Genomic DNA, 22,155 nt, shown 5'->3' on the forward strand with positions numbered 1-22,155 from the left:
AAAAAAATAAACCAAACGCAAACACAAACACACACCTTCAAAAAACATTGCTTCTTACTAAATACCTTACATTATCTACATTCCAAAAAAAAGGGGCAATTTGTGGGATACCTGCACCATCCTGACATTGGGCCTCAAGAAATTAGATCAGTCAGTACATCAGGATTGATATATACACACACACACACACACACACACACACACACACACACACACACACACACCATAGTTTGTGGACTTTAACGTTCCTACTAAATAATATACACCGATTTGGGTTATTTTCACCAAAGAAATGTAGCAGAATACAATTTGGCCTAAATTCATGAAGATCATTTTTTTTTTTTTTTTTTTTAACAGCAACAAAAGAAAAAAAAGTTTCCCCCCAAATTTTTGGTCTGTATTCGTTGATTTAGCAAGAATAAAAAATAAATAAAAAAAAAAAAAAAAAACAGTGGTGATTAACTACCACCAAGACAAAGCTTTATATGTGTGAACACAATGGTAAAAAAAATTATTTGAGTACACAGTGTTGCATGACCGCGCAATTGTCATTCAAAGTGCGACAGTGCAGAAAAATTTAAATTGCCCTCGGCAGTAAGGGGTAAAAGTGTCTAGTATGGAAGGTCGTTAAATACACTTTTAAAGTTGACTTATTGTTAAAACATTTACTGCTGTTGAGACTCCTTGAACCCAGCAGACACCATGCATGATATATGAGTGCTGATGAAAAGTTAGGCTATAAGCTCCTCTGGGGTGCACATGGATGTAAATGGTTCATTATTCTCTGCAGAGTATGTTGACACTATATAAATGAATATACATAATATTCATGTAAGGATTAAATTAGTATGAAGTCATACATAGAGAGATTCTACTTTGTACTGACATTCTGTTAAACATTTCCCAGCAATTTGGCTCTCCCTCTGTTATTGTAAACTGTGCCAAGGACATCCTAACATTGATAACTTTACTTTTACTAAAGCCCCCTTGTCTTTATACAAAGAAAAAAAAAAATAGATTTTTCTTTACACCTCTTGAGATCCAAGTTGATGTAGTGATTATGATCGAATTAGGTCTTATGCCTTGTACACACGACCGGTTTTCACAACGAGAAAACTGCCATTTTTTACATTGGTCGTGAAAATTGGTTGTGTGTATGCTCCCTAGCAGTTTGACGAAAAAAATGCTCTTTTTCTCGTTGTCTTTCCCGTTAGTCTTTTTCTCGTCGCAAAAAACGGTCGTGTGTATGCTTTTCCGAGAAAAAATAAAACTAAAACACGCATGCTCAGAATCAAGTATGCAGCCCAAAATCAGCCCAAAGGGTGGCGCCATTTGAAAGGAACTTCCCCTTTATAGTCCCTGTCGTACGTGTTGAATGTCACTGCGCTTTGGTCGGACTTTTTTTGCATGAACGTGTGTATGCAAGTTAGGCTGGAGAGGAATCAAGTCGGGAAAAACTTCATTTTTTTTTTCTGCCGAGAAAAATGGTCGTGTGTACGAGGCATAAGATTTGTGAGATGAATGCATTTCATGGGTAATTTAAAAAGGGGTTTTCTACCTTCAACAAGAATGGGAGCAGCACAGACAGCTTGTCACTGAACTTTGAAAGCGAAAAAGAAAAAGATGGTAAGGGATTAATCCACTGGTTCCTCACCCAACAATAACAGCTGGTTTATTGCATGCTTTTATAATTGTGTCTACTTCTACATATCTTGAGCTTGGACAATCATGAAGAAGTTTTACGAAGACTTGGATTCCTATGCTAAGGAAAGGTACAAAGGCGTTATTGTCCATAGGTACCTGGCATGACCGTCTTGTCACAACTGACACATTTGGAGGAGAATTCGCTGCAGTAACAATCATTGCACAGTAGTTCCTCATCTTGACACGTGAAAGGCTCATCTGCCAAAGAACGCTCACATCGGAAGCAACGGAAACAGTTCTCATGATAATGACGATCCTCGTAGTAGAGTTCCTATAAAATGGGGTAAAATATATTTAAAAAAAAAAAAAAACAAACACAAAAGCTATACACATAAAACCCATTTAATAAAATTTACATTATCACCCAGTGTTAGATATAAAGCTATATTTAAAAAATGTTATTGCAATTCATAAAAGAATATACAAATGTGGTGAGCCTGGTATTAGAGTATTAAAGAGGCACTCCACTTCTAGGTGTGATTAAGAGGGTAAAGAAATGAGATGAGATCAAATGAAGTGTGTAAATTTGCAAGTTTGTGACATTCCAGTGCCCCAGGTCTCAAAAAGTGTTAAGCATACCTTTAAAAACGGATAACTCAGGCACAGTATATTACCCGGGCGGGACTGGGAGTGGGGGAGGGTGGAGTGCAGTTTGACCCCATTAGGGCCCTAATGTGCCATGTCACCGGCTTTGATAGTGTGCCTACGGGTATGGAAGCTCTGGCGTATGCGAAGTCCAATAGACGTTTCCCCACGTATGTGCTGATGCAAAAAATTTGGAATAAACTTAGACAACTACAGGGTGTGGAGGGATTCACTGAATACAGTCCGATCTGGGCCAATGGGTATTACGAGGAGTTAGTCACGTTGGATTGTGGGGCGCGGTGGAGGAGATGCAGTGTCACACACTTGAGGCACATATTTGCGGCGGGTGGCCTGATTCCCTTCACGGAGCTGAGGGAGCGGTTCCACCTCCCGCGATCTATGCTATTCTATTATATGCAGTTGCAGCATGCAGTGAGGGCACAGTCGGGAGGGAACCTTTGGATTCTATCGCAGACGCCGATATTTAAATACATGGCTGGAGTATCCCAGTTTAGGGATTTATTTCTAGAGTTTATTCCATGATTCTTTTAATATTCCTGGAGGGATTCCCCCTTGCAGCTTCAAGTAGGTGGGAGAGAGATGTAGGAGTGTTTGAGGATGAGCAGTGGGAGGAGGTGCGCCAGGGGGTTCAACTGTGTTCCTTAAACGTGGCCCAACAGCTCTCACAACTCTACATTATCCTTAGAGTACATTATACGCCCGCTAGGTTGTACAAAATGGGGGTGAGACCGGACTCTAGCTGCCCCCGTTGCGAGAGAGAGATCACGGGGACCTAATCCACCTGTTAAGGAGGTGCCCCAAGTTACACCCATACTGGACAGGGGTTTTAGCCACAGTAAATAGAGTATTCCAGACCACCATACCTACGGACCCGAAACCGTGCTTATTGGGTATTTTGGATGACATCCCCATGGACGATAATTCCAAACAGGCCATAGCCAGGGCCCTGTTTCAGGCCCGCAAACTAATTTTGAGGCATTGGAAGGCTACTGAGCCACCGACGATGAGGCAATGGATCGCCCAAATGGGCGATACCATTCACTTGGAAAAATGTATATATCAACACAGGGGTCGGCCGGGGAAGTTCGACAGACTGTGGGCACCTTGGTTGGATTCCCCCGGACTGTCCCCGGTTGATCTGGTGATGGACAGACTGCTGAGGTAAAGGGTGAGCAATGTGGACAGTGGGAGCGCGGAGGTGGTGACCCTCTTGTGGGGTACGAGATGTATTGTGGGGTGGGCGTAGGCATTGAATATCCCCAGTGAAAGGGAGACCTGTCTTTTTGTGTTCTATGTGATGATGGGTGCTAGCAATGCTGTTACCACATCCCCCTTGCAATGTTGATTGAGTTAACTGCCGGAAAGTCTGACCTGTATATGAGCTGTGAAACTCCCCCCCCCCCTTTTTTTTTTCTTTTTTTTCTACCCCCTTATCTTTTTTTTGTATGTATTTTTATTTTACCTTGTTTCTCCTCAATAAGTTTCCAGGAGTTGAGGAAGGAAGGGAGAAAAGAATTGGTTGTGAAATGTACAGCGCTAGGTATGACAATGTTAATAATTTTGTTTGGATACAGCATATTTTGGTTAGTAACCTTTTATGCGAGAAGAAAGATTTGCGTTATGATACAGCCTGTATCCAGTATTTTATATGCTGCACAATGTAACGAATATGTTTGCGATTTTGTATGGTTCTTTTTTCTCAATAAAGACCTTTTCTGATAAAAAAAAAACACAAAAAAAAACGGATTCTATAAAAATGTATGTGATGGGGTCGGTGACTGGTTTGGTTAGGAACATTAGGGTCACTGGCAATGCTTATGATAATAGCCAACTCTAGACTGCAGGTGTCAGTGTTATGTTTATAGAGAAGACCAAGATGTTCAATAGTCAGGAGGAATGGCAGGGGGGGGCAGCCTTGAGAGTCTTGCAGAGTGGAACCTTGAATGTTTAATAAAAGTTTAAGGTTCATGATAAAGGGCTTTGAACCCAAGAAAGTGATCCTAGAAGCCTGAAATATGCAGAATGTAGAACAAATAGCCCCATGAAAGCGACTCAAAGGCTTTTTTGAGATCTAAAGAGGACCACAGAGGCTAGTCCTCTGGATTTGGCAATATGGGCAAGATGCAGGAGCCTACATGCAATACCGCTAGCTTGTTTCCCCAGTATAAACGCTACTTGTTCTGCCGAGATGAGCTAGGGAAGGCCCCAATCAAGATGTAAAGGTTTTGCAGGGCCTCTTTGTGAGATACCTGATGAAGGGGTTCTGTGTGGCCCTAATCAAGAGAAAATATTCAAACAGTCTGATTGTATAAAAAAGTCTAACTAACCAGCCTGCCCGTACATCGATTGAAATCCGGCCAGTCCCTGCTGAACCAGCCTAATTGTAAACCATGGCTCAAATGGCTCAAATGCAAAATGCATCCATTCGTATGGCAAGCACAGCATATTACAAGAAAACAGCAATCCAGGTAAAACATGGTCTCTGAACTACCATGTGTACTGCTCAATTAAAGTCAATGAGATTTTGCTGACACGCGTTACAAATGTCCAGCGTGATGTGCTCCCGATCATGGACCCCTCCTGGACATTATAAATCACTTAAAGGGCCAATGGAAGATGGCATTAAAGGGTTTGTGATCTGGGCACACAGAAAACTCCTTCTCTCAGATCATGCCAGGAACTCTTATGCCGCATACAGACGGTCATTTTTTGTGATGAAAAAAATGACGTTTTTGAAAACGTCATTTAAAATGATAGTGTGTGTGGGGAAAACGTTGTTTTATGTCTTCAGAAAAACAACCAAAAAAAATTTCGAACATGCTCGAATTTTTTGTGTCATTTTTCAAAATGTCGTTTTTTGTGTCAATTAAAATGATAGTGTGTGGGCAAAATGACGTTGAAAACGACGTTTTTAAACCCGCACATGCTCAGAAGCAAGTTATGAAGCGAGCTTCAATGGAACAGAGTGCCGTCATACGTGCTGAACGTAACATCGCTTTGCTAGAGCATTTTGAAAAACGATGGTGTGTATGCTACATCGTTTTTGAAAATGAAGTTTCAAAAATGTCGTTTTTTTTCATCACTTCAAACGTCATTTTTTTTTCATCACAAAAAATGACCGTCTGTACGCGGCATAAGATAGGATATCAAGGGATGTCTATTTTTCATGGAACACCAAGAAAGTCTATTAAAAGATTCTTACCCTTGAATCGTGGCCAATCAGCTCTTTGCACTCATTGCATGTGTTGGCAAACAGGCTGTCATAACACGGTATACAGTAAGGGCCCTCTTCCATCTGGATGTACTTTCGTCCATAGAGAGACTCCTTACAGCTATCACAGTCAAATGGCTCACTCATTGTTTAAGTTGAATCTACAAGAAAGAAAAAAAAAAAAAAAAACACCACTTGTAAAATTAGTACTATTAAGCTTTGATAACATTTGATAAATAGCTGCTAAGTACACAATGTTTGCAATCATGATCACTGATGTTCTAGCTAGATGTCCAAGCTAATACGGCCTTTTTAAATGTAGACGTCTACATTTCTGGGGTTTTACAAGGGCAATAAACAAAATAAAAAAAAGTAACAGTTCTCCATAAAGATAGGGAGATGGCATGTAGAACAGCAAGATTTAGAAGGGAACACAGAGGAATTTTCTAGCAAATAAAAAAAAAGGTAAAAAGTAGACACCGTACTCTTAGAAAGGAATTGTATTTTTAAAATGGCTGAACAGTTAAATTAAAGTTAAAGTTGAATTAAACACATGAATCTGGAAGGGCTTCTTTCTCTTCAAAGCATTTTGGCAGCGTGGCAATTCATACACATAAGACAAACATGAACAGAAAACAAAAAATGTATTGCGTTTAATAAAAAGTATTAGGAGCATCAAAACGGTAAATTCAAAAATGCATCAATCCCAACCATTTCATACAATTCTCTTCCTCCAGCTCTGCAGCTCACTGATCAGTAGATCAACTACTGTTTAGTGGAAACTGCCAGAGATGGACCAAAACATTGACAGTGCCTATGGAACTGTCCAAATTTCGATCCATCTGTGGCCAGCTTTAGGCTGCCCATAGACCTCATAGGAAAGTTGGAGATGCAAGCATGACCCAAGCATCAGAAGGGAGAAAATGGCACTCTGAAAACTTCATGTCCATTGAGAGAGAGAAGTGGGCTGAGCAGGAAGGAGTACGTAGTATGAACCCTTGGCATCTTAGGCCCCGTACACACGGTCGGACAAAACTGATGAGAATGGACCAAGGTTCAGTTTCATCGGTCCAAACCGACCGTGTGTATAGCCCATCGGTCTGTTTTCCTTCGGTCCAAAATTTTAAAACAGGCTTCAAAACCGAACCGATGGACCGCTGCCCGATCGGTCCAAACCGATGGTTAGTACAGAAAAGCATCGGTTCAAAACCTGCGCATGCTCAGAATCAAGTCGACGCATGCTTGGAAGCATTGAACTTCGTTTTATTCAGCACGTCGTGTGTTTGACGTCACCGCGTTCTGACCCGATCGATTTTTGGAACGATGGTGTGTACACACACCAGACCATCAGGCCACTTCAGCAGTGAACCGATGAAAACGGTCCGTCGGACCATTCTCATCGGTTTGGTCCGACCGTGTGTATAAGGCCTCAAAGTGGTAAGGATCAATCACATGGAGTGTTACTCCAAAGCTCTCCGTAGAAATAAATAGGGGTGCACGTGTGGGCATATTCAGAAGGATTTTGGCAAGTGTCTATGCACTCTAGTCAATATCTCAATGGCTTGAGGAACGGAAAGTACATGATACACAATTCTGAAAAATCTTTTTTTTTCAAAGCATTCAATGACACCATCATAGAGTCCACAACATTTCATTTGCATGCCCTTAAAAATCTTGTTCGATTGCCATGCATAAAAAACTTTAATGCTGCCACCTCAAGATGGCCAGCAGTCTACCGGTCAAGAAAGCCAGCACCTCAAGGTCATAGATGCAGTGTAACTTAACATGCCCCTTAGAGCCTGCCTGTGGCAAAAAACGATGAGCCCTACAACATTCTTACACACACACACACACACACACACACACACACACACAGTGGACATGAACATAGATTCTGAGCATCTCTGCAGAGAAAAAAAAAACATCTCTGAACCCACAGCAAAAAACACCTTGCCACCACCCTAGAACTACACATTGCTTAATAAAATGTGGGTGAACATGCCTATAAATATTAAAAAAAAAAAATGGTTACCTGTGTGACGAGTCACAACACAGTAACACCTTACTATACAAACATTCCCCACTGCTGAACTTCTACCCAACCACCTGCCAGCATATTTGGCACAGGCTTGATTCATTGCCACCTTATCAGACTGGCTGTTTGCACAAAAGGCAAGGACAACAATTCAGCAGATATATATATTAACTACTGCAGCAAAAAAAAAAAAAAAAAGGAAAAAATGGGGATCTGTACTGGGTGGTACACAGGATACTGTACATTATAAAATATTATATATAGTATACAATATTTATTAGAGCTCCTAGTGCAGACCTGTGTTTGATGTACAAGGATAATAAGGTTATTAAAGTATAACTAAAAAGGCAAAACTTTTTTAGCTTTGGATAGAGTGTAGAGGGATTAGAACACCTGTCAGGTTTTTATTGCCATATATGATCCCATTAGAGAGGTTCACCCTCTCTCTTCCAGAGTGAAAGTCAAAAGAAAATTTCCAATTTGAGCTGCAACCAGAACACGAATAGAGCAGAAATCTTCTAATGGGGACACAGATATAAAAAAAAAAAAAAAAAACGCCTCTAGTTTTGCCTTAGTGTTCTTGATTCGTTGGCCCAGAGTAATGCTGCGTACACACGATTAGAATTTCTGACAAGAAAACTGGATTTTTTTCCGATGGAATGTTGGCTGAAACTTGTGTTGCCATCACACAAATGTTGTTGAAAATTCTGAACGTCAAGAATGCGGTGACGTACAACACTACAACGAGATGAGAAAATTAAATTCAATGATTCCGAGCATGCGTAGGATTTTTGTGCGTCGGAATTTCATACAGACGATCGTAATTTCGACAGAAAATGTCCGATGGGGCCTACACACGGTTGGAATTTCCGACCAAAAGCTCATATCGAACTTTTGTCGGACATTCCGATTGTGTGTACGCGGCATCAGACTAGAAAGCTCATAAGAGCATAGGGATTGTTCACAAGTAGTAATGCTAATTTCTAGTGTGGCCCCAGTGTTTAAACACTGTTTACAATCAGTGGAGTGGAGGACATTCCCCTCCCCCCCTTAAAATAATAAAAATATATATATATATATATATATATATATATATATATATATATATATATATATATATATATATATATATTACTATTTTCCTCTCTCTCTTGCTGCAAGTCTTCCAGTCATCTCTAACCCACTGAAACAATGATCCCTCTATAGAGCCGAGATTTTATCTCAGCTCTTACTTTTCAGGAAGGATGAGTGATTGTAGTGAAATACAGAGAACTAGTGAAAAAAAAAAAAAAGTGTCTCACAAATCAAATGTGATGCAATTACGGGCATGTGGTACGGCAAGCATGGAAAAAAGAAAGAAAGAAGAAAGAAGAAGAAACCACACACACACACACTTAAAAAGCAGTATGGTCATTCCTAAAATGCATATCATGAATACACTAGAAGAAATTTAGGATTTTTTCTTGTTTTAAAAAGGTTTACTCAATTGTCTAATAGTTAATAGGGTCAAATCAGCATTAATTTTTGGCCCCTGTGAGAAAATTTGAAGGATCAGGATGAAAAATTTCCAGAAGGAATGAATTTCTAGAAATATTTATGGTTTTGTTCAGAAAAGGCCATTTGCTTCAAAATAAAATGTTAAAAGCATCAAATGTACGAATGTGCCAGGTTTTAGTGCACCAGAAAAACAACTGGTTGCTTTTGGAAACGGCTCCAACATTCCCAGAACGAATATTTATGAATGGAATGCCTTCTGTCCCATGCATGCCATATATTTCCTCTCTAAAAGTTGACAATATATATATATATATATATATATATATATATATATATATATATATATATATATACACACACACACACACACACACACACACACACACACACACACACACACACACAAATAGGTAATACCACTATATAATTAGCAATATTATCAAGCTTGTTAGAGCCTGCAAGGGAGGTTCAGCAAGCATGTAACATTATGCAAGCACAGCACTTGGTGGGAAACTGCTGAAGTTTGTGTTCAACGTAGCCTTATATTGTAAGAGCCTGGCTGCGTCTACAGCACTGTTTTCATTGGCAGAGCTACTGGTACAACAAGAGTCTGTCTTTCTCACACACACACACCATACATCATATTTACAGGGTAGCTCTACAAGGAGTTGCCGATTAGTGACACTATATACACACACACACACACACACACACACGCACGCACAGTATTTGATGAATGCGCAATACCCTACACTTTGAACAATGTTCAGTCCTGTAAATGTAGGAAAAAAAAAACCTTAAAATTAAATTATATAGCGCAGAGGAGACAATATAATTACAATACCATTCAATACAGGAAGAATCAGAGGGCCCCGCCCGTTAGAGCTTACAATCTAGGAGGGATGGAGCAAGTAATATGAAAGAGTAACAACTGTGGTTGGGGGGGGGGGGGGGGGTGAAAAGAGAAAAGTATTCAGGGATTGCCTAAAAGTGGATAGATTTGGAGATGGTCTGACAGATTGGGATAGGGTATTCCAGAGCATGGGAGAGGCTTAGGAGAAGTCCTGGAGGTAAATATGGGAGGAGGTGATGAGGGACCTAAGGAACAGGAGGTATTGGCAGCAAAGAGGACAATTAGGTTGGTATTTTGAGACTAGGCTAGTGATGTAGCTGGGGGAAGACGCTGAGCAGGTTTGTAAGGTGGATGAGTCTGGCAGCAGTATTACTGATGGACTGAAGGGAGGATAGTCTATTTAAAGGTAGGCCAATGAGGAGGGAGTTGCAGTAGTGGAGGCAAGAGATAACCAGGGAGTAAATCAGGATGTGGGGCGAAAGGAGATTTCAGAGTCCAGGATAACACCTAGCACCCTGGCATGTGGGGATGGGTGGATGGGGGTGTCATTGCTCTTGACAGAGAAGTCAGGGGAAAAGGCACGTTGGGGAGGAAATATTATGAGCTTGGTTTTGGATAAGTTGAGTTTGAGGAAGTGGTGTGACATCCAAAACGGATGTCTGTTAGTAAATTAGCGATACGTGAGGAGACTGATGGAGTGAGTTGAGGGGTGGAGAGATAGATTTGGGTGTAGTCCGCGTAGAAATGATATGGTATTGAAATCTGTGTGAGGCAAATCAGCTGACATAGAGACAAGGTGTAGACTGAAAATAAGAGGTCCAAGAACAGAACCTGGGGGGACCCCGATGGAGAAGAGAAGAGAAGTGGAGGAAGCAGAACTGTAAGTGACACTGAATATGCGTTGGGATAGGTAGGATGAGAGCCACTGAATTGGGCAGTCACGGAGACTGAGGGAGTGGTTTTTTTTTTTTGAGGAGGGGGTGGTCAACCGTATTTAAAGCATGCCGAAAGGTTCAGAAGTAAGAGTACACAATAGTGTCCATTGGTTTTTGCGGTTAGAAAGTCTTTTGTGACTTTTAAAGAGCAGACTCTGTGGAGCGTTGAGGGCGAAATCCAGACTGAAGGGGGATCAAGAAGGTTATGCTTTATGAGGTGGTCACTCTGTTGTAGACCAGGCGTTTAAGGAGTTTAGAGGAAACGGGGAGTAAGGATATAGGGCATAGATTAAGATTAGTAGGGTCCAAGGATGGCTTTTTAGGTATGGGGGTGGCCAGTGCATGTTTTAGAGCATTGGGGAAGATGAAGGGAGAAAAAAAAGAAAGAAAGAAAGAAAGAAAGAAAGAAAGAAAGAAAGAAAGAAAGAAAGAAAGAAAGAAAGAAAGAAAGAAAGAAAAAAAAAGAGAAAGAGAGAAAGAAAGAAAGAAAGAAAGAAAGAAAGAAAGAAAGAAAAAAAAAGAGAAAGAAAGAAAGAAAAAAAAAGAGAAAGAAAGAAAGAAAAAAAAAGAGAAAGAAAGAAAGAAAAAAAAAGAGAAAGAAAGAAAGAAAAAAAAAGAGAAAGAAAGAAAGAAAAAAAAAGGAGAAAGAAAAAAAGAGAAAGAAGGAAAGAAAAAAAAGAAAGAGAAAGAAGAAAAAGAGAAAGAAGAAAAAGAAAAAGAGAAAGAAGAAAACGAAAAAGGAGAGAAAAATGGGGTGCCGGGGACAGGTGGGCGTTAGAAAGGAGTTTAGCAACTTTGTCTATGTAGCAGGTTTGAATAAGGGGAGTGTCAATTGTACCTGTTGACATTGGGTGTTAAATGGGGGGAGATACCTGTAGAGTGGAGATTTCATCACAAATTGCTTCAATCTAATTTTTGAAGTGATTAGCAATCTCCTGTGCAGTGAGTGAGTGAGGGGGGGGGGGGGGGAGGCAGTGTAGTACAAAGTAGAGAGTTTAAGGTAGAGAAGAGTTGACGGGGGCTAGAGGAGAAGGTGTTAATGAGAAAATGTCTCTGCTTGACGGTGTGGAGGCAAGAATTGTACTTTTGAAGGGCAGATTTGTATTGGTTGAAGTCTTTGTCTTATGCCACAGATGCTCAAGAGCATGGCTACGTTTGAGATTTCTGGTGTCATGGTCAGACACCAGACCATGACACCATGGCGCGATCTCAAAAGCACAATCCGTGTATACCGACTAGGCATGCAACAATCTTTGTACACACATGACCTAGTAATAACTTAAAGCGGGGGTTCACCCTATCGACGGGAAAAAAAAAAAAAAAAATTTCTTTTACCTTAAAATCAGGCATTGTAGCGCGAGCTACAGTATGCCTGTCCCGAATTTTTTACCCCCGTACTCACCTTGTAGTCGTCCATCGAAGATACCGGGGAATGGGCGTGCCTATGGAGACGGAGGATGATTGACGGCCGGCTCTGGCGCGTCACGCTTCTCCGGAAATAGCCGAAATAGGCTTGGTCTTCACGACGCGTGCGCATAGCCTGTGCGCAGGCGCCGTGAAGAGCCGAGACCTACTCCGGCTGTCTTCGGGGAGAGTGACGTGCCAGGGCCGGCCGTCAATCATCCTCCCTCTCCATAGGCACGCCCATTCCCCGCGGGAGCCGAAATCTATGATGGACGACTACAAGGTGAGTACGGGGTTAAAAAAATCGGGACAGGCATACTGTAGCTCGCGCTACAATGCCTGTCTCGATGGTAAAATGTGTCGGGGGGGGGTGCACTACCGCTTTAACCAATAATTGCATGTTTTTGTAAGAAAATTGATCGGTTTTGTTGAAAACAATAAAAATAAGATGGAATAATTCCCTACTCGAAACTATAAAAAAAAAAAAAAAAAAAAAAAAGTTTGTTTGATAAAAGTTCTAATTTAATAGCGGTTTTAAATCAAAGCATATGTTGGCTCAATATGAATATACATAATCATGATAATACATTGTAGGTAGTTCTAAACCAACTCTATTACAATTTGAAGAATACAAAAGAACTGCATAGCTTTAGGTTGCTGTATTTCTACAATAGTGGAGTTTCCCAAAGCCAAAAACCTTTCGGAAAGCTATTTGAGAAACAATTAGCCTTTGCCGTCTGCTGTTAGCAGAGAAACAATTAGTTGTGTGTACAGTAATCCGTGAAGTATGTTAGCTTTTGCTAATACTAACCTGTCCTCAGGTCATGTATTAGTGACACATGTCTCCATGACACAGAAATATTTCAGAATCGCGTTGCTTTGTAGAGGCAAGGGTGATAATAGGATACTTATACATAGAACCACCCTGTCTATACATAAGCTGTCATTAGCACAGCCACTTGGGAATGTCTCACGAAGGCTTGAAAGTCTGAAAATCACCTGTAGGCATACAGGAGGGAAGTATCTGTATACTGCAGATGACGTTCTACAAAGGAATGACCCACGAACTTGTCATTTACAGGCAAAGTAGTAAACGCATTGAACACAACTATATCATTACTACTTTGCATGTGAAAGGATTTGGAATTATATGCAGGGAGACACCTCTGTCAGACAGTTTAGGAACTCATGCCGCTCCAAGCTGGGCACACACCCAACTTGTTGACTGGACAAGGAAGGAAAAAAATGAACCACTCTACTCCTAGTGTCAGCACATAAGCACTGTAGCCTGGTTGGATGCTACGGATGACCCTCCCTCTCCCAGCCTAAGGGAGACTGAACAGGGGAGGTCAGAAAGTGTATTTAAAGTAAATTTAAGGCATTTAAAATGCATAACTGCAGCAACTGGTATTTGTTTTTGCCTTGCAGCTCTAGGGTTCTTTAGGCTAGGTTCACACTACTGTGGCTGCAATTTGCTTTTTACCTATTTTGTTACATCACAGCCTTTAGTTCAATGTTTTTTTTAATCTGAATTATATGTGATGGATCAGAACACAAAAAAAGTCAGCAGCTACAGTGTTAGCAGCTGCTGACTTAATTTTTTTTTTTTTATCGACCTCCGCTTTAAAAACTTGTAAACAAAAAAAGTGCCAAAAAAACTTTGTCTTAAAGGGGAGTTCCAGCCATTTGTATGTTTATTAAAAGTCAGCAGCAACAAAAAGTGTTGCTGCTGGCTTTTAATAAACAGGCACTTACCTGCTCCAGCGCTCCAGCGACGCGCCGGCCGGGGCTCCGCTCCTCTCCCCCCTCCCCGGCCGGCGTCTTCATCTTCAGTGTGGGCACCCGGCCGTGACAGCTTTCGGCTTCACGGCCGGGCACCCACTGCGCATGCGCGAGCGGCACTGCGCATGCGCGAGCGGCGCGGCCCGGCGCCGTGTAATTGGCCAGGAGATCGCCTAGGACCTGTGACGTGTCCTAGGCGATCGCCTACAGCAGCCACTTCCTGAAGGCGACTAAGCTTAGTCGCCTACAGGAAGGAGGAAGTGGGACAGGAAGTCCCACTCGTGCTGAAGCCCCCACTCCCCCCCCAAAAAAATTACATGCCAAATGTAAGGGGGAGAGGAGTGGATTGAGAGGAAGTTCCAAATTTGGGTGGAACTCCTCTTTAAAGTGGTTTAACGACTGATGTGAATGTACAATATGTAAAGCGCTACATAAAATGTCAGTGATATACAAATACCTGTAATGCCGCAAAATTCTGACAGTGTGTAGGCCCCATCGGACATTTTCTGTCAGAATTTTCCGAAAACAAAATCCATTCTTGGAAATTCCGATCATGTGTGGACAATTCCGACGCACAAAATTCCAGGCATGCTCTGAATCAAGTACGAGACAGAAGCACTTGGTGTGGTAGCGTTTGTAATGGAGATGGCACATTCGTCACACTGTAAACAGACTGAAAAGCACAAGGCTGAAAAGCGTGAATCGTCTCTCACCAAACTTCTACGAATACGACTGGTATTGAACTTCTCTTTTCTAGTGCCGTCGTACGTGTTGTACGTCACCACGTTCTTGACATTCGTAACCTCCGACAACATCTGTTTGACCGCGTGTATGCAAGACAAGTTTGAGCCAACATCCGTCAGAAATTTATCGACGGTTTTGTTGTCGGAATGTCTGATCGTCTGTACGCGGCATAAGAAATAAATGTGGAAACCACCATTGACATTTCTGTGCGTTTGTGTATCAGTGGTTAGAGATACATTATATCCCTTACAGCTTTATTCTAGTTGAGCACAGTCTAACTTTCTCTGCCGCATCTCGGAACCCTTTCCACAGCAAGTGCCAAGCACTTACACTTTCACCTAGCTTATAATGTGGAAGCTCCAGTGAACAGGCAAATAATTTGTAATGTACACGACTGAAACACATAGAGAAGCCTTTAGGGTTGTCTTTGGGAGGCATGTTCTCCTCTGGAATGAAAAAGCATGTACAGCATCTCCCTTGTATGAGTAGTTGACCCTCAGAGCCCCCTGATGTTGCCCTCAAACTACATACAAGATTTTGGTGCACTTTAAAAAAAATTGCACCAAACCTGCAAAATATAAAAAAAAAAAAAAAAAAAAAAAAGTCTATGGAAAAGCGCAGCTAGTTCACAGGAAATTTGCAGGTGCACTGCGCTACATCCACGGTGCAGGTAAATTGCAGTGCATCAGTGTGAAAGCAGCCTTATATGGAGCTCAGAACAGTAAGGACTTGCTTACATTTGTGATTTAGAAGAGGGGGTGTCCATTTTTAATAACACCCCCCCCCCCCCTGCCAACCAATGGTGTAGTGTCAGGGCATGCAGCATCCCTGGTCACATTTGGTGTTACACTTTTTTTTACTACAGGAGGGGTGGCATTTACAGGAACCTATCCTCTCCATTTTCCTCCTGCAACTGCTGAAAGTCAGCTTCTTCTCCTCCTCTCCATCCTGCCAGCATTCAGCAGCTGGGGGGATATTCATTATACTTAGTAGTTACATAGTAGGCAAGTCTGAAAAAAACACAATAGTCCATCCAGTTCAACCTGTGTGGGTGCATGTGTATCAGTGTCTTTAATGCTTTCCCATATCCCTGTATGTTGTGTCCTTTAAAGTGGTAGTAAACTCTGTACTACCACTTTAACCTTCAGGTAAGCCTATAATAAGGCTTACCTGTAGGTATAAAGAATATCTCCTAAACCTATAAGGTGACTGCAGCAGCGGAGATCCTCGGCTAAAGGCCCGGCAGACGCCAGACCTTGCCGGAAAGAAGTCTCCCGCCCGCATGCGCAGGAGTGACGACATCACCGCTCCAGCCAATAACAGAGCTGGAGCAGCGATACCCGGAAGACACTCCGAGGCAAGATGACATCTTCCTCGGCGCAAGTTCCTCACACACCTCGTTCCAAGGTAAGTATTTCACAATGAGCTAGTATGCGGTGCATACTAGCACATTATGGCTTTTGCTTTTCAGGTGTGAAAAAAAAAAAAAAAAAAAAAAAAACACGGCGGCGGGTTAACTACTGCTTTAAGATGTACATCTAAAAGTCTTTTAAAATATATCCATACTCACCGCAATCACCACCGCTTGTGGGAGAGAGTTCCATATTCTTATTGCCCCAACAGTGAAGAACCCCCTACGCAGTTTAGGGTTTTACTGCTTCTTCTCCAGTTTTATTGTGTGGCCCCATGTCCTTTTACACTCCCTATGACTGAATAGTTTATTTCCTGTACTGGTTCCCATTGAGGTATTTGTAGATCGCCATCATATCTCCTCTGAAATGTCTTTTCTCCAGCGAGAATATACTTAGTGTTTGCAGCCGTTCCTCGTAATTGAGGTCCTCCAGTTCCCTTATTAGTTTTGTTGCCCTTCTTTGGACTCTCTCTTCAGCACATACCTTCGGAGCACTGGTGACCAGAACTGGACCGAAAACTCCAGATGAGGTCTGACCAGAGTTTTATAAAGTGGCAGCATTTTGGTTTTGTCCCTGAAGTATATACTTTTTTATGCATGCCAATATTCTGCCGGCTTCATCTACTAGTACCTCTAGATTCTTCTCCATCCTTGACCACCCCAGCTGTACTCTACCTAGTGAATAGTTTACAATTATGTTTTTTAACATTACTTTACATTTCTCCACATTAAACCTCATTTGCCATTTGTCTGCCCACTCCATTATTTTATTCAGGTCATTCTGCAAAATTTCTATGTCCTAATGAGAGGTTATTACTCCGCTTAGATTTGTCTCATCCGCAAAAACTCTATAGTTTTATGAATATTTTCAATAGACTTGATCCCAAAACAGAACCTTGGGGTACCCCACTCACTACTTCAGACCAGTCTGAGTACATGTTATCACTTTGCACCTGTCCCTGTAACCAGTTTTTTACCCAAGCACAAACCCTATGGTCTAAGCATGTAGACCTTATCTTGTAAACTAAGCATTTATGGGGACTGTATCAGATGCTTTTGCAAAGTCCAGATACTCTGCAGCCCTCCCCAAATCTAGATGGCTGCTCACTTCCTCGTAGAATGTTAGCAGATTGGTCTGGCAGGAATGTCCCCTCATAAATCCATGCCGATTACCACTAAAGATATTCTCCTCCGTAAAATTTTGGATGTAGTCCCTAATAATCCCCTCCAATAAATTTACCCACTACTGAAGTTAGGCTGACTGGCCTATAATTCCCAGGAATATGTCTCTAGTTATACTATGAAACCCTTTCATTTTATTGTGGCTCAGGACCAGTTACCAGATCACATAAGCGACCCTAACTCTTCAAAAAGGTTGAGTACCCCCGGTCTAAGGTAAGAAAAGCTAAGCAACAGTTTGACTGCTCTACTCCCTAACCTACAACTACCCTGTCATTTGAAAATAAATGCTGTCATCCAACAATAAATGAACTTCATGTGCTGTGATCAAGTAACTCCACCTCAACATGCTACAGCCTCTCCCATTACAAATCACTGCAAATTTGCACTGCATAGTGGACTTTACCAGATGGGATAACCAGTCAGTTTAAATATTACAGGGTCAAGGTTGAGCAGCTTGATTCATTCCGATTTGCCTACGCTTAAGGGCAATCGTTAAACATCATTCATTGAGGTTTTCTGACAGTAGGGAATGGCATTTGTTTTGCTTTCTTGTAGTTCTAAAATTACAAGTTCTTTAGCAGATGTAGGGGTTAGACAGCAGCGAGGAGCACCACTCATCCAGGATTCCTCTTCTAGCACTGGGGGAAGGGAAAACAAGCATGCCGAGAAGCAGGAAATTAGGAAAAAGACAATACATCTCTCTGAGGGTTCATTCACACCAGTTTGCGATCACATCCTTTCTGATGCAATTTACAATCTCCATTAAGTTAATTTAAATAGGAAACAGAGGTCAGACAAAAACTGCAGTGTGTACAATATTTTCAGAATAGCCTGCAATGCTCAACTCTGGTTTTACCGATACATAAGAATGGATTTAGTTTGCCTGCTAGACATATGGTGCAAATAAGCCCCAAATGTGTAAATACAGCCAAATGCCTCTGTAAATACGTTCACTGATAGTCACCGCCAATGTATGCCTTCCCCGTATTAAAGCAGAACATGTGAAGATCTCAGCTCAATTTGTAAAAGCTGTGGAATACTGCGCTAGGTCATGTAGCCACCAGACCATATTGCTATATAGATACACATGAGAGAGTAAGCGCTAGCACCAGCAGCAATGGAAATGCAGCTAAAACAAATAAACAGGTGAGCTCATGAGAGCTAATTAAAACTTTAGACTGTTGATATAGTCCTTTGAGTTTGTAATAAAACACTTGCAGGCAGCCTATTGAAGATTGGAAGCGAATCTGAAGGCAGAAGAGGAAAACACAATGACGCCACTCTAAGTGTAATAAGTAGTGTAACATTTATTGCATAAAAACAGCAGCAAGCTTACTCACAAGTGTTGGTGAGATTAGGCATGCATCACCAAAGAAACATCCCCAGCTGTCACTGTATGTGGCTGTGTTGTGGAGCGGTTGGCGGCGGTTTATGCCATCGCTTCCTCTGTCTCTGACACACTGGGAGCCGAGCTGTGACATCAATTCCGGATGGACGCTGGATCAGATGGATGGCAATACTTCCGGGTGATGTGGGGGAGCCAGTAGGCGACATGTTTGCGGAGCATGCGCTCATTTCTCAGGCTTGAGAAAGGAGCGATTTCTCTGCAAACGCGTCGCCTACTGGCTCCCCCACATCACCCGGAAGTATTGCCATCCATCTGATCCAGCGTCCATCCGGAATTGACATCGCAGCTCGGCTCCCAGTGTGTCAGAGATAGAGGAAGCGACGCCATCCACCGCCGCCAACCGCTCCAAAACACAGCCACATACAGTGACAGCCGAGGACGTTTCTTTGTTGATACTTGCCTAATCTCACCAACGCTTGCGAGTAAGCTTGCTGCCGTTTTTATCCAATAAATGTTACACTACTTATTACACTTAGAGTGGCGTCATTGTGTTTTCCTCTTCATATTGCTATATAGCAATGCACAGCAAAATATATTTTATATTTTATTAACCTCTTGCCGACCGCGCTATAGCAAAAATACTGCTACAGCGCGGTCGAGTTACTGTGACAGGACGTCCCTGGGACGTCCTCGTGCACTTCCGCGTTTGCGCGTCCCCTGGGGCGCGCTCGCGGAAGTGTCCGTGCTCGCCGGGTCTAGAAGACCCGGCGCTTCACGGATCACGGTAAATTGCCGCTGATAGCGGCCGTTTACCACGTGATCGCTCCGTCAAATGACGGAGCGATCACTTGTCAACAAACCGGCGTCATTTGATGACGCCGGTTCCTCCCTCCCCTCTCTGTACCGTTCGGTACAGTGCGAGAGGAGAGGGGGGGAGCGCGGGGTGTCAGCACTGCTGTGGCTGGACAACTGCAAATCCATCCCAGCTCAGCTATCCCTGCGCAATACTCTGGCAATACCCCCCATACTCTGGCAATACCCCCCATACTCTGGAAATACCCCCCATACTCTGGAAATACCCCCCATACTCTGGAAATACCCCCCATACTCTGGAAATACCCCCCATACTCTGGAAATACCCCCCATACTCTGGCAATACCCCCCATACTCTGGAAATACCCCCCATACTCTGGAAATACCCCCCATACTCTGGAAATACCCCCCATACTCTGGAAATACCCCCCATACTCTGGAAATACCCCCCATACTCTGGAAATACCCCCCATACTCTGGAAATACCCCCCATACTCTGGAAATACCCCCCATACTCTGGAAATACCCCCCATACTCTGGAAATACCCCCCATACTCTGGCAATACCCCCCATACTCTGGCAATACCCCCCATACTCTGGCAATACCCCCCATACTCTGGCAATACCCCCCATACTCTGGCAATACCCCCCATACTCTGGCAATACCCCCCATACTCTGGCAATACCCCCCATACTCTGGCAATACCCCCCATACTCTGGCAATACCCCCCATACTCTGGCAATACCCCCCATACTCTGGCAATACCCCCCATACTCTGGCAATACCCCCCATACTCTGGCAATACCCCCCATACTCTGGCAATACCCCCCATACTCTGGCAATACCCCCCATACTCTGGCAATACCCCCCATACTCTGGCAATACCCCCCATACTCTGGCAATACCCCCCATACTCTGGCAATACCCCCCATACCCTGCAATACCCCAATACCCTGCAATACCCCAATACCCTGCAATACCCCAATACCCTGCAATACCCCAATACTCTGCAATACCCCAATACTCTGCAATACCCCAATACTCTGCAATACCCCAATACTCTGCAATACCCCAATACTCTGCAATACCCCAATACTCTGCAATACCCCAATACTCTGCAATACCCCAATACTCCGCAATACCCCAATACTCTGCATATATAATGTTTTGGGGTTCTATGTAATTGTAAGAATTGGTCTGGGTGTTCCAGAACGCCTGATGGCGCTCCCTGCATGTTGGGCCTCTCTATGTGGCCACGCCGTGTAAAAGTCGCACACATGGGGTATCGCCATACTCGGGAGGAATAGCAGAATGTGTTTTGGGGTGTAATTCGTGGTAAACATATGCTGTGTGTGAGAAATAACCTGCGAATATGACAGAAACAAGTTTTTTTGTTTTTTTTTTTTACAGAATTTTCTGTCGTTTTTCTTTTATAGCGCAAAAAATAAAAACCGCAGAGGTGATCAAATACCACCAAAAGAAAGCTCTATTTGTGTGAAAAAAAGGACACAAATTTCAAATGGGTACAATGTTGTATGACCGAGTCATTGTCATTCAAATTGTGAGAGCACCGAAAGCTGAAAATTGGTCTGGTTAGGAAGGGGGTTTAAGTGCCCAGTGGTCAAGAGGTTAAAGCATCAAATTCCCCACACTTTCCAAATGGCAGTGACAGAAGTCAACTTTAATCCAATGGCGAGCCAAACCAGCAAGCTGGCTTCAAGTAGAAGTACAGAAGTGGCTGTACTTCTGTGGATCACATGGGTGCAGTTCGTTTCACACTCTTGTGACCAGTTATTGTTGGCCGACGTCACAGAGCTGGTTTAGGAAAGACTACGACCGTATGCTTTGGATCTGCCCACATGCCTGGACAGGCACCTAGCTCAGCCACTCAGCAAGCCTCTGAGAGCCTGAGCTGGTGTTTCTTGCCCCCTCCACAACCCAGCACTCCAGTGAGCGAGGAGGGGCAGGAGCAGAAAACCGGTGACCAATGGTTCTCAGAGCTCCCTGAGCAGAGAGCTGGTGACTGAGCGATCAGTGGCATTTTAGAGCCAGCAGGGGACCGATGCTGCATCTACCTAGGCAAGTATGGATTCCAAAAAAACGCACACACACACACACACACACACACCTCTTAATTGCTTTGAAATCCATTAGGTAAGGCGGCATACCACTTTAGGGATTCTGCCGCTGACGAGGCGTCAGCAGCGTGCCACTAACCTTAAATGCACATGTGGCAAAGGGTTGTGCCAGAGCTCTGACTCCAAAAAGGTAAAGTTACCATTTGCATTTTGAGCTCCTGATGTGGGAGAACCAGAGAAGGTTCAGGAGGAAAATTATGGCAAAAATATACTCCAGCCATCAATGATTGAAAATGATTTAGCATTAACATTATGCCCTTTATTGGATTATAAGGCTACATTCATACCCAAGTGTAACCCTTCAAAGCATTTTTTGGAGCAGATTTGCACGTTTTGGCAGCTTTTATCAGGTGTTTGTCAACTAAAAGGTGTGCAGCTGCTGTTTAAGCACAAAACACGCAACAAAATGCTTGAAAAAAAGTTCATGTCATACTTTTTTTGGCATTTCCATTGACGTCTATGGGGACAAAAAAACACACAATTCTGCATGA

At 42.7% G+C, this 22,155-nt stretch overlaps 1 protein-coding gene across 1 annotated transcript in view; it reads right to left on the reverse strand.

The window, feature by feature from the left end:
* FHL3 (four and a half LIM domains 3) overlaps nucleotides 1-22,155 on the reverse strand; it is a 75,044-nt gene that overhangs the window by 7,514 nt on the left and 45,375 nt on the right. Inside the window, exons 2-3 of the mRNA XM_040337214.1 lie at nucleotides 5,513-5,682; nucleotides 1,801-1,975 (exon numbers count right to left, since the gene is read on the reverse strand). Coding sequence (XP_040193148.1) covers nucleotides 1,801-1,975; nucleotides 5,513-5,668 — 331 coding nt within the window. The 5' untranslated portion in view covers nucleotides 5,669-5,682. The remainder of the gene's footprint in view (nucleotides 1-1,800; nucleotides 1,976-5,512; nucleotides 5,683-22,155) is intronic.

The sequence above is a fragment of the Rana temporaria genome, chromosome 2 (genome assembly GCF_905171775.1).
Source record: "Rana temporaria chromosome 2, aRanTem1.1, whole genome shotgun sequence".
NCBI classification, from domain to species: Eukaryota; Metazoa; Chordata; class Amphibia; order Anura; family Ranidae; genus Rana; species Rana temporaria.